At 47.0% G+C, this 12,154-nt stretch overlaps 1 protein-coding gene across 1 annotated transcript in view; it reads right to left on the bottom strand.

Moving 5' to 3' along the window:
• Positions 1 to 242: 242 nt before the first annotated feature.
• LOC8040502 (CCR4-NOT transcription complex subunit 2) overlaps positions 243 to 12,154 on the bottom strand; it is a 33,194-nt gene continuing 21,282 nt past the window's right edge. Inside the window, exons 11-14 of the mRNA XM_040211069.3 lie at positions 9,180 to 9,336; positions 6,672 to 6,733; positions 5,957 to 6,107; positions 243 to 1,944 (exon numbers count right to left, since the gene is read on the bottom strand). Of these exons, the coding sequence (XP_040067003.1) occupies positions 1,737 to 1,944; positions 5,957 to 6,107; positions 6,672 to 6,733; positions 9,180 to 9,336 (578 nt within the window). The 3' untranslated portion in view covers positions 243 to 1,736. The remainder of the gene's footprint in view (positions 1,945 to 5,956; positions 6,108 to 6,671; positions 6,734 to 9,179; positions 9,337 to 12,154) is intronic.

A 12,154-nucleotide genomic window follows, 5' to 3' on the forward strand; every position in this document is an offset into this window, starting at 1 on the left:
TTTATTTCTAAAATTTACTCCATTTACAAGTTTTTACACATTAGCATCTCATCCTATTAGTACAAATAGTACAACCATCTGGCAGACTCTGAAGCACGCATTTGTGTGCACGTCAAGTGTGCCGGATTTGAACTTTGGCATTACTTCTAGGGGGTCAGTAGTTTACCCATGTTGTTGTTTCTTGAGCATGTCCCTTTCTGCACCCAGAGCATAGTGCAATCAAGAGAGACGGGAGGCCATTGTAGAGATCCTTCTTTATTGACAAGCAACTATGTATCAAGGCCGCTCCTTTGTACACATTTTGAAAATAATTAAGGAAGGCTTATGTACATCATGTTTTGTCCGAGCTACCAGTGGGGACACCTCCTCCCCCGGCCTTTGTCTCGGCACGGCTTGGCGCTTGCTTTCGTCTTCGGCCGTCCACAGCCTTAGCTTAGCCAATCCAGTCGCTTCCAGCACAGGTTGAGGCAACCACTACGTCCTTGCACAAACTAGATCCGAGAAAGGCCCGCAAAACGAAAGCCCACCGAACGGTTAACCCCAAACTTAAACAACTGGTCTCCCTTCCCACCCAAAAACAAATAATCTACAAACAAGGCTGCGCGCATTCCTGCAAACAGTGTTAAAAAATAAGGTTTATTATAATTTTTGTTTTCGTCCACATAGAAGAACTGTTTCGTCCATAAATAACACGAAATGACTCGCGCAAAAACCGGTCACGCAAAAACGTTTCAAAACGGCAACGGTCGAGAACTCAAAAGAGCTGGTAGACAAACTACCACAAGCAAGCTAATCTCAAACTGAATTCTTTTTGGCAGATGTCCTCCGCGTCTCCTCCCTTACCTCCAAGATTCATGAATTTCGCTTCCCTCCTTAACAGCAGCAGTCACAACCGCATTACACTTGAACAACCTTTTGCCATTACGACTGACCACAACAGTTGGCCGAGGAACTAAACCACAGTACCGATTTGCAACCCTTGCCAACGAGCCAACCAACTCGCAATCTCCGCCTGCTACTGAAATCAACAAAATTACAAATGAAAACAAAAGAATTCCATGATACCAGTTGTTTCTGAAACAAAGAGGGAACTGGAGAACTGACAGAACAGGAACTAAAGCCATTTTAAATTAAAGCGTAGCCGATTTAGAAAAGCGAGAGCTGGGACAAAACAAAAACTGTAGAAGTCATTAAAGGGTCATCTTAACTTAAACTCATTGCTGACGAGAGCAAGACGACGCCCATTTTCCACCGACGTAGGCCTGCACTCGGCAACCGCTTTTTAATCTTTGAAAGAATGAATCGTAGCAGAACAGAAACTCTGCCGTAACGAAGTCGTAACTTTTCGGAAACGACCCCGATGGAACAGAGACTTCGCTGCTACCAAACCGTACACCACAGAAACCAAGAGCTAAGGGTCGAGACGAATCGGAAACAAAAAAAAAACCCAACCGTCATCGAATCATCAACCGGGGGCAAAGACCAGACGCAGAAATCCCGAACGAAACACCGGCGGCCGCAGGACGTGCCGTGCGGGACGCGCGATGCGACGTGCGGCGGAGGGTTGCCTTCGACGAAACGGAAAACCTGGTGCGACGCGGAGAGACACGACCGAGGCTGAACGCACAGCCGTTGAGTGAACCGTCCGTAGGCAGGGGTCCCGGAAGAGGGAGGAGGCGACGCTTCCGACGACGACGACGATGGCAATGAAGACGACTGGCCCTCGGGGTCGGCACCTAGGGCCCGAGCTGCGAGTAGTGCTGTGGTCTCTCCTCGAGCCGGTCGTAGTCCAGGTGGAACTCCTTGGCCACCTTGCGCCAATTGACCGGGTCGAAGAAGAAGTATGTTCCCCGCTCGTACGTGGACGTCTTCTCCGTCGGCGAGATGCCCGCACGCGTGATCCAGACCCGCTCGTCCTTGTGGAAGCGCCAGTCTCGGTTGTACCTGGCAAAGAGGAAAAGGGTTTAGACGGTGATTTAGAAAGTGCAAAAGACTAAGAGAAGAGGACAGGACAGAGCGCTTACTTACAACTGTCAATTTAATAGAGCATGTAGAGAAAGACAAGGTGGAAGTGAAAAAGGAGAAAAGAAAGATAAAATTATTTTAACTACACCTAAAGACAGAGTACTTGTCACGTAAAAATTGTCTACAAAACAAAAAGAAAAATAAAAAGAAAAAAAGGACACAGAGCAACTGACTAAACAGTCTTCAAGGAAAACACCGCTGGAACTGAAGTTCTTTTTGTGTTTCAAGTCTTCAAGGAAAACACCGAAGGAACTCAAGTTCTTTTTGTGTTAGGGTCACTGACGGGGGGCGCTTACGCATTGTTCACCACTGGTGAGGATGACTTGAGCCTTGTACGTTTTCGGTTTTGTTCTAGGCATGACACCACTGTTGTAAATAAAATCTTCTAACCAGTTCTCTCTAGTGTTTTTGTCTCGGAACCGCTTCAGAACTTTGGTGTGGTGGAATGATGGTGAGCATTTGCAGTCCCTGACATGCACCACAAGATGTCCCGCTAGTGTTAATTTCAGTATTTTGGCATTTTCTCTTAAACGGGCCCTGCAAGCACTTTTTTACTGGTTTTTAATTTGCACCAAACCTGAGCGCACTGATCGTAGTAACTTAATGTAACTTTTCTTTTCTCGAATTTCGCTTTATTTTAAAAGTTATGGCCAAATTAAAATTACAAAAACAAGCAAAAAATAACCTCCGTCATGACGTCCTTGGTTGCTTGAGTGGCCGTGAACTAGAGGACAGATTGTGAGCTCAGCGACCGCGCACGGCTGCCGCACTCCCTGTCGACGGCTCGAGAGGGCGCCACTAAAGCACGTGTTCGATAGGCTGCATACAGCGGGCAGCCAGAGCGGCTCTCATTGCATTTGCTGCGCGGTTAAACACTAACTCGGCATGACACTTCTTGGCCACAAACGACAGCAAACACGGGGTAAAGATTAGTTCAGAATATGAGTCCGTTCGGGCTGCTGTACCGTGAAATAGCCAAAACGCAATACAAAGCTACTCGCTGAAAGCCCACGGAACGCTCGGAGCCGGTCGGATCCTCCAGTCCGTAAACGACCGCAGCGCCGTCGCATACATCCGGGACCTTTCCATGTCGGCGCCTGATCCCACTACTCCTTTCTTGTATGCGCCACCTTTTCCCCCGCTTGGTGGCGGGTATGTCGACGGATCATTTCTGGTTTCCGTACTTTATAAACTGCATTTGTTTCTTTTCTGATCTAAAATACTGAACAAAAACTACTTTTATAAATAATTGAAACGGTTCGCGCCACTTATATTTTGTATTTCGACTAAAAAAAATCTTTTAGCGGCTCTGAGCAGTAGTAAGCCCAGGGCCAAAGACGTCACATTTTGCGCGCTTTTGGTACCGCGGGTCGCCCTCGTCGGTGGAGGAGTTTTAAGCGTCGTCCGGTTAAAATATGACGCACTGATATTTAGTGACTCTCTCCGTGCCCGCTGGCTTGCCCGAACCCCAAGAGACGTGGAAACCGCAAAGAAGGTAGGCGCTTAAACATGATTGCAGGGCCCCCTTAAGGGGGGACCAGAGGTCGAATTTCTGAATTACACATGTGATCGGAACGAAATTTGCAGGGGAGATTCAACTTCAGATGTACTAGGTGTACTGTGCAAACTTTCAGCTCTCTAGGGCAACTTTACATACCTGCATAAGAAGATGTGTCACTCTTCGTTAAGAAATCTATGATGTGCAAAGGAAGCTATTAGGCACCATTTTAAGTGCTTTGGGTATAAAGTGGGGGATGTGGGACTTCGGGCTATCTAGTTTTTATAACTTAAATGTAAATATTTCAGGAAGAGTGATTACCTCAAGATATGAGATGCATATCTGTCCTATGTCAATTTTTGAAAACATAGCTTTTTCTCAATAAGGACTTTAACGTAAAACAAAATAAAGTAGATAGCCCGATTTCCCAGTAAATTTCAGTTCAGAAACATCTTAATTGTGGTATCAGAATAATTTTACCTTAGAACAAAAGATTCCTTCGCATGAAATTTGCAGCAAAAAGCGGAACTGAGAAAAATGCATTCAAACATTGAACTTCTTTACTTTGTTTACTGCCTCACAATGTGTTGAAAATATTTTACATCAACGTAACTATTTGGCTCATGGTTATGAAATTTAGTGTAAGGTTGGCCCTCAAAAGTTGGCCGGCAGTATTCTCAAATAAATAAATAATTAGTTTCTAAAACCAAAAACCTCAAAATTGAAAAATTATTTTTTTCAAAACAATTTTGAAATTGAGGCCTATGTCCCCCCTTAATCTCATATTAATACATCGCCCCAACTGACCTACATGTGCTTTTCCGCAAGTAAGTGGTATTTGGTATACCGCTCCACTCTAGATACAGTATAGACCACTTACGACAAACCGCTTATAGTGCAGGACCGGGTATAACGCGGCTTTTTTCAACCACCGGTTCGCCTCCCATAGAACTCCATGTAATTACATACCGCTTAAAATGCAGGCGTGCAAAGGGAAATACCGGTTATAGTGCGGTTTCTGGAACAGCCTGCTGGCCGACCGGCGCAGTGAGCACGCTTCCCTGTGCGACACTAGATAACGGCGCTAGCCGCGAGCGGCACTCGCGGGGCAAGGAGGTTGCTTGAAGAAGCGGGGAGAAGCGAAGAGGGAGGCTTCAGTTGCCATAGCGACGGAGGGACGCACGCACGTGTCGCTCACGACGCAGGGAGTTGGAGCGAGCCCAACTTTCCCCCGCTGCATTGGAAACAACCGCAACGACAGACCAATCACAGGTTGAGGAGAACTGGTCGCGCGCGTTGCATGCCGGTCGCAGGCCGGTTTCTTCTATCTGCAAACATGGCGTCAGTGGTGATCGTCGACGTAGACGGCGTGGTGGAGCTCATCATTCCGCGTAAAAGCGCTATCCTTGACTGTGAATTTTCGTCGCGTGTCGCTACGATAACCCAGCCCGTACCAGAAGGGAAGATCCACCTACTCGTGCGGCAATCTTGTGGCGGCACTCTCAAGACGGCAGAAACGCCCGTGTCGTTGCGTTTGTTTACTTCCGACTACAGTGGTGCTTTCTAAGCATTTGTGTTTTCGAACATCACCCGGATTTCTTATTTGGAGCATTTCATGCGTGTGCTCAAGTTCAAGGTATTACCGGTGCATACCGTATAAAGGATGCGAATTTTCACGTGTTTTCATCACCGGAGAAAAGTGATTAGGGTTAGCAATCCTGAACGCTCTCAACGTCCGTCCGCAACGCCGTTAAAAGGCTGTGCCAGGCAAAAGTCACTCGTTTCTTTCAAAATGTGTGACAAACTTGAGAGAGAAGTGTACTAGTCTGGTGAAATAAGGACTTTCCTCAGACTAAGCTTTATTTTTCATCTAACATAAAATAAATTGTTTTACAAAGGTAAGGTATTTTGGCCTGAAAAATTGATGTTTTGGTTATAGCGCGGTATCGCTTGTAGTGCTGATTTTTGCGACTCCCGCGACATACGTTATATGCGGTCTACACTGTATCTGAGTCTATGTTTGACACTGCACTCTGCCTGTTGATGCTGTTGGCAAGTGATCTTAGGTCAGAGTCTTTTTAGTTTGTCCCGAGCTGAAAGCACCACTGGGACTTGAAACTACGCGGCTGTTCTCTTCAATTTGTGTCGTTACACCATCGTCACCCCGACTGTTCACAAGTATTACGAGGGCGTACCTCAGCCCCGCTTCCCCACATCCATGTCTGCACCATCTCCAAGTGGCATAGCTCTGAAAAGCATAACCCTGACCCTTTCAACTCATTTTCTTCAATGTCCTCAGCTCGCTAGCAAGAATTAATCCTAAGCTTCCCTGCATTTGCATCCTTTTCATTCTTCAAGAGAAAAAACGAAAGCAAAAAGGGGGACAAAAAGGGGGGCCCTTTGCTACGAGCGACAACCGACAATTCTGCTCACAATTCGCAGGCAGCGAGTAGCTGGAGCATGTCTCCGCCAAACATGTAGAAGATGAAGAAGAGTAGGTCATCCCCGTAGCGGTTCAGCTTGATGCCCGCCAGCTTGTCGCGGATGCTCTGATTGATGATGTACTCAGACGGCACGTGATAGTCTGCGGAGAACAAGAGATCATCGGTTACCTTTTACAATTGGATCTTTCCCACTCTCTTCATTTCTATCCATCTCAACTTCGTTGACAAGATCACTGCACAATATTAGTTCACCCTGTGGGTAGGAGTGGACTATTGTAAAACAAAAATTGCCCAGACAGTAGGACCTTTTTCCTATTCTTTTTATCTTCTTAATCCCAGAAAGGCAAAATAAAAAAGAGCCAATATCACACAACATTGTCTCACTTCGCATTTTGTTTGGTCTGCTTTTATATTGTTTTCTTTTTTTTTTTCATCTCGGGTAGCTATGGATTTAACTCACCAAATTCCTCCGATTCCCCCAAATTTTTTTTCCCCACTGGGGGGGAATCACCGAAAATCCCCAAGAACCCCAGTTTTCTTCGACTGAGTTGCCAAAACTCCCCAGCCAGTCACTATTTTCTCCCAAACTTTTCTTTGTGTTAACTGGTGCTCTGTATGTTTATTCAAGCTCATACACAGTTACTAGAAACATTCTTAAACTAAAAATAAAATGGAGGCAGGTTGAGAATGCTGAAGATGCTCACCGATGTCTTGAGGCCTGCACGGCTGCTCCGCCCAGGGACCACCAAACACGGGATACAGGTTCCTGGACGGAGCGAGAAGGGGTCACCCAGTTAACGGTCAGACTAGCGGAACAATCCACACAAGTGATCAGTCAGAGCCAATGAAGGCAGTTGCCTCCTAACCAAAGCCCTGAAGTAACAAACAAGTCCTTAAGTTACTGTCATTAATTGCATTACCTAAATACTTCCCTAGTACAATCAATTTCTAGTAACTGTAAGTGTCACATAGCAACGTCCTTGGAGCAACTTGTAAACCAGTGCAGTTACAGTTACCTCTCAAAGTTCACAAAAACCGGAGTTAAATTCCATTCAATGCGGAGATTAAGTCGCCTGCTTCTTGCGCAGGAATTGCGGCAACAACGGAACGATGCTCAGCTCCGACTGGCTTTGACTGAAAGGTTAGTGAGGTAGACCTCAATGCTAGATGCCGTGAGGTCTACCCACTATTTTTTTCGATTAGCCAATAAGAGCTCGGCGTTCCGACATTGTCGCAACCCCCGCGCAAGAAGCAGACAAACTCGCACTCCGTGTAGCCTCGAGACCGAGTGCTACATGTTGTTGCCGCCACAAACTCTACCACGAGAACAATTCCGAATCGAGACAAAACTAATCCCCTTTTCCACGCCTCAAAATGAAGAGCCTGCCAGTAATCGCAGCCCACCTTGACACCCCGAGTTTTATCTCCAAAGTAACCAGAGACCATGCACCGTCTCACTTTATGCGCGAGCAAAGCGGAAGCTACAACGAGCAGGTCGCCCCGAGTGATGCCTGCGCTGCACAAGTGCACGCTTTTGGCAGGGACGTCAGACACACAGAGCTCGCTCTGGTAGCTTCTGAGGTGAAATGAAGTCTCGTTATTTTTCGTAAGCGGCCGAGCCGTAGCCGCAAACCAGATACACACCTAGCAATGCGAGGTACCTGTAGCTTAGCCGTATTCCGGCTCAAGCAACTGTAGCTTTGTTATCTTTTAGGAGCAGAGTCCCTTTGACATGCCTCCGTTCACCTAGGACCGAGTTCTTGCAATCTCTTACGACGAGAGAGGGTGCCGGCATGGTGGCGCCATCTATGAGCTGACCACGGAAATGCGTTTCGCTAAAGCGAAAGTTGCGCGGTATTTCCGAGACAGAACGTGTGTACTGTCTAGAAGAAACGGTTGTCTATAAAAGTGGTTCTCAAACGGGGGTCCGCGGACCTTTTGGGGTCCGCGAAGGCAATCTGGGGGTCCGCGAAGCCCCGCCTGATCAGTCAAGCCCGGCAATAAAAGTTGTCTTTTTTCAGGTTAAGACGAAATGTTTCAGTTTTCAGGCGAGTTTTTTCGTGTGTATGTGAATAAGTGAGGTCAAATTCACACTGCCGCTTAGTTATATCCATTAATTAAATCATTATTAATATCTTTCCTCTCCTCTCACCACGAACGGGATCCTCCGTCATCTCCGCCGATCCACAAGGGGTCCGCGAAACATCCATGGGTGAGAACCACTCGTCCATAACATTGTCAAAAGTTTTCCGAGCCAAAAAAAAATTGTAGAGCCCTTCCACCTCACGTAAAGATGGAGGACCAGCGGAGCAGTTATTTTTACGTCAAAGACGATGCCTAGAGGACAACCTCTAGGATGACCTCTAGGACGACCTTGAGGACGACGCCTAGAGGACGACGCCCAGAGGACGACCTCAAGGACGACTTCTAGGATGACCTCGAGGATGATGCCTAGAGGACGACGTCCAGGACCACCTCAAGGACGATTTCTAGGACGACGCCTAGGATGACCTCAAGGACATCTAGGACGACCTTGGGGATGACCTCGAGGATGACGCCTAGACGACGACCTCTTGGACGACCTCAAGGACAACTTCTAGGACGACACCTAAGACGACCACTTGGAGATCCTCAAAGATAACTTCTAGGACGACATCTAGAGGCCGACGCCTAGGACGATCTCTCGAGCGACCTCAAAGACGACTTCTAGGACGGCCTCAAGAACGATGCCTAGAGATGATAACAAGGGATCAGGACCTCACTAAGTAATTCTTTTTGCCACGAACAATGGGGAGTTTTCTGTGAACATTCCGGGACGCATTTTTACCCAGATCCTAGGACATAACAGCTTCGCTGTAAAAGATCAAAGACGCGCAAAAAGAAAATTGAAGATTTACGGAAACTGCAAGGCGTTTCACAGCTAACCGAAAGACGTCACCCGAGTGTTCTCCCACCGAAAGAGATTTTAAGAAATTTTAAGAGGTTTCAAGGTGCACGGTCATGTAAGCAGTCGGGAGTGTGTGAATTGGCCTCTACCGGAAGAAAATCCGCCACAGACGCTCTTTAACCCCAGAGACGAGGGGTCGATGGAACGAGAGCTCTGGAGCAAAAAGTGCCGCATACAGACTGCGCCACACGATACGAGAGACGGAACCCCGACGCCGCGGAGGCGGTCGAGAGGCGACGCGGAACCGCGGCGGGTCTGCACTCACTCGGGGGAGTTGAGGTTGAGCCCGAGGGTGGTGAGGTCGCTGCCCAAGGCCAGGGAGACCAGGTTGGGGTCCGTCTCGGCCGCCCGGATGAACGTCAGCAGCCCCACCATGCCGTACTGGTCCGTCACCATGCCCGCGGGGATGTTGGTCACCGTGCCTGCAACGCGGCCCCCACCGACCCGGACGCATAAACACCCGCGGCACCTGCCGTCTGGGAAGCGTCTCGAACCAATGCATTTCGTGTCCCGTACCGACCATGCGTCGGGGTGTCCCGGAAATGGTAGCAAAGCAACTGCCGTAATACCCCGAGATAGCCTACCTAAAATCAAAAGCAAATCGGGTGAAAATATGGAGTGGGTCAACTTTCGGTGTACAACGAAGAAAAGTTGAAAAAATGCTATTTTTAGGTTACGTGGCCCTTCCAAGCTTGTTATCGTGGCGAGGGACAACTAAGCAATGATATGACACCTCCCAGTCAGCGACATTCGCTTTGATCCCGCCATAGTTAACTAGCCGCATTTACGCCGCAGCCATCCTTGATCCCAACACTGCTATTACTAAGAGTGGGCTACCGGTGTTTAAAAAAGTATAGCCAATCGAGTCAAAAGTAGGGGTGGGCTATCTATTTATTGATTTAATTATGAATACTACTAATCCTCATAGGAGGATTTTGTTATCGTGGCGAGGGGCAACTAAGCCAAGATACTGTACCCCCAGTCAGCAACGTTCGCTTTTATACCGCAACAGCTAACTAGCCACATTTACGCCGAGGCCATCGCTGATCCCAACACTACTAAGGTGGCTGGGGCATCTCTCGGGACTTAACGGTAAGTGTATCCTACGGATGAAGCCCCGAGACGTCACGCACTGTTTGGAGCTGCCTAGAGTGTTTACTTACCCGAGTTTCGAGAGCTCGGTACTCGCGCTCCATTGTGATTTAGCCGAATTGCACCTCACTAGATTTAGCTGCAAGCGTCTCCCCGCGACATTTAGCCAAGAGCCTGATTTCTTCACCCCCTTGGGTTTTCCTCCTGAATATAGCTAGGAAAGGCTTCCTGCTTAATTTACCGTGTTACGCTTTTTGTGTTACACTTTGGGAGATTTTTCGAATGAAACCCTAGCACTCGATAAATGTGCTTTTGCACATTCCGCGTTGAGCGCACCTACTCGAGTGACAGCCACACTGTTTGTGAGCGACGTCTGCGTGCCTACTTCCGCCAATGCGTCCGAACGGTCAGTCCTATTGATTAACAAAATTCTAATGCATATGACGTGAAAGGGGTCAAACGTCCTCGAATAAAGCTGCTTCAGGGAGGCTGCTTGGCTATTCGTCGCTTTAGCTCTACACTAAAAAACAAGAACGAGGGTAAGGCGGAAGTGAAACGGATACGGCCTAACTTTCAACTGAATACCTACTACTCATAAAAAAAACATACACGAGAAACACGCATACACACTGAAAACAACGAATTTATAACAGACAAACCACATAACTGAAATAACTCGCACATTCTACAGATAGGAGTATTCTTTTACAGACAATGTCAGTGAAGGGGCACCGATGCGGGGATCATTGCCATGAGATTTGATTATAAAGGCGGCTTTGTGCATTTCTTCCACTGTTTTGGTTTTGGAACAGTCCACAACATAATAATTAGGGGTGTGCGAATATTCAAAACTTTGAATACTTCGCGAATAATACTTGCTATTCGATTTGATTCGCTTCGCCCTTTCGCTGTTAGAACTATTCGAGTTCTTCGAATACTTCGAAAACCACGAATAACGCGGAACTCATTGATTAGTGTCAACTTGCGGTCAAGTTCTCTGTTCTGTTTTTGGAGTGTGCAGTATGGTTTCGAGCTTGGCAAACCTACACAACCAACCTAAGTGTCTTTTTCTTTTTGTAGGAAGGGTTGGAAAGTTATTTGCACGCGGTAGCGCGATCTGTCCTCTGCTTGCCGTGATGTCCGGATTGCAGAGTTGGCTAAGTGGTCGTGGCGCAAACGCTGCGATAAATAGGATGAAGGACTACGATTTGCAACGGCACATGCATCGTCGAGACGGACCGCACGACGTTTCGGGCATCCGCCCGAGACGTCTTGTATACGTTCCTGTCCACATTCATTTTTAATGAAGCACAACCATATATTCGTGATTTCGTACCTACAGTGACTACAGTAGCAAAGGTGCTATGGATTCGGATATGGATTTATGGCTCACCTCGGCTATCGGTGATATCTGGCTTGTGTTATTTTCCGCTTGATTTTCCGGTTCATCAGTTTGCCAGTATTCCTTTTGTTATTTATTTCTACCCGTTTTTAATGGTAAAAGTGAGACTTCCTCCCCCCGCCAAAAAAAACAAAAAAACATATTCTTAATTTATTGCATCTTTGTAGCGCCCTCTATGGACAGAGCTATTGCACACGGAAAGAGATGCTGCATAGTCAGTGCGGTTGCGCAGCGCGATCGTGCAATCTGAAACTCTGCTGTGGCCTGTCGACTTGCCTCCGCTTGTGTACTTCCGTTTACGTTCACGTGGTTGCGTCCACGAGCGTAAAAAGAGATCGCACAAAGTAGAAACGCAATCATCGACTTTGTATTGCGGCTTGCGGACCCGCCACCGCTTGTGTACTTGCGTTTACGCTCAAGTGCCTCCTTTCGTCCGCGATGCGATCTCCGACTGCGTTGTGGCTTGCCGACCCGCCTTCACTTTTGCACTTTCATTTACATTCTCTAACCTCACTCAAGGAATGGTGTTTTACTGACTGATCTTTTTTCATCTGTTTGTTTTAACAGTCACATGTGTGACATTTTTTTTATTGCAATAGAAGTAACCTTTTCATAAACGTTTGTTGAAAAAAAATTCCAGTTGTGTTCTTTATTAAGCATTCTAGTTTAATTCACATCAAATAGAAAATATTTGTTTTCAAATATCTCCTTATTTGAAACTACTATTCGTATTCGAAAATATTCGA

The sequence above is a fragment of the Ixodes scapularis genome, unplaced genomic scaffold, assembly GCF_016920785.2.
Source record: "Ixodes scapularis isolate PalLabHiFi unplaced genomic scaffold, ASM1692078v2 PGA_scaffold4__175_contigs__length_147842914, whole genome shotgun sequence".
Taxonomy (NCBI): Eukaryota; Metazoa; Arthropoda; class Arachnida; order Ixodida; family Ixodidae; genus Ixodes; species Ixodes scapularis.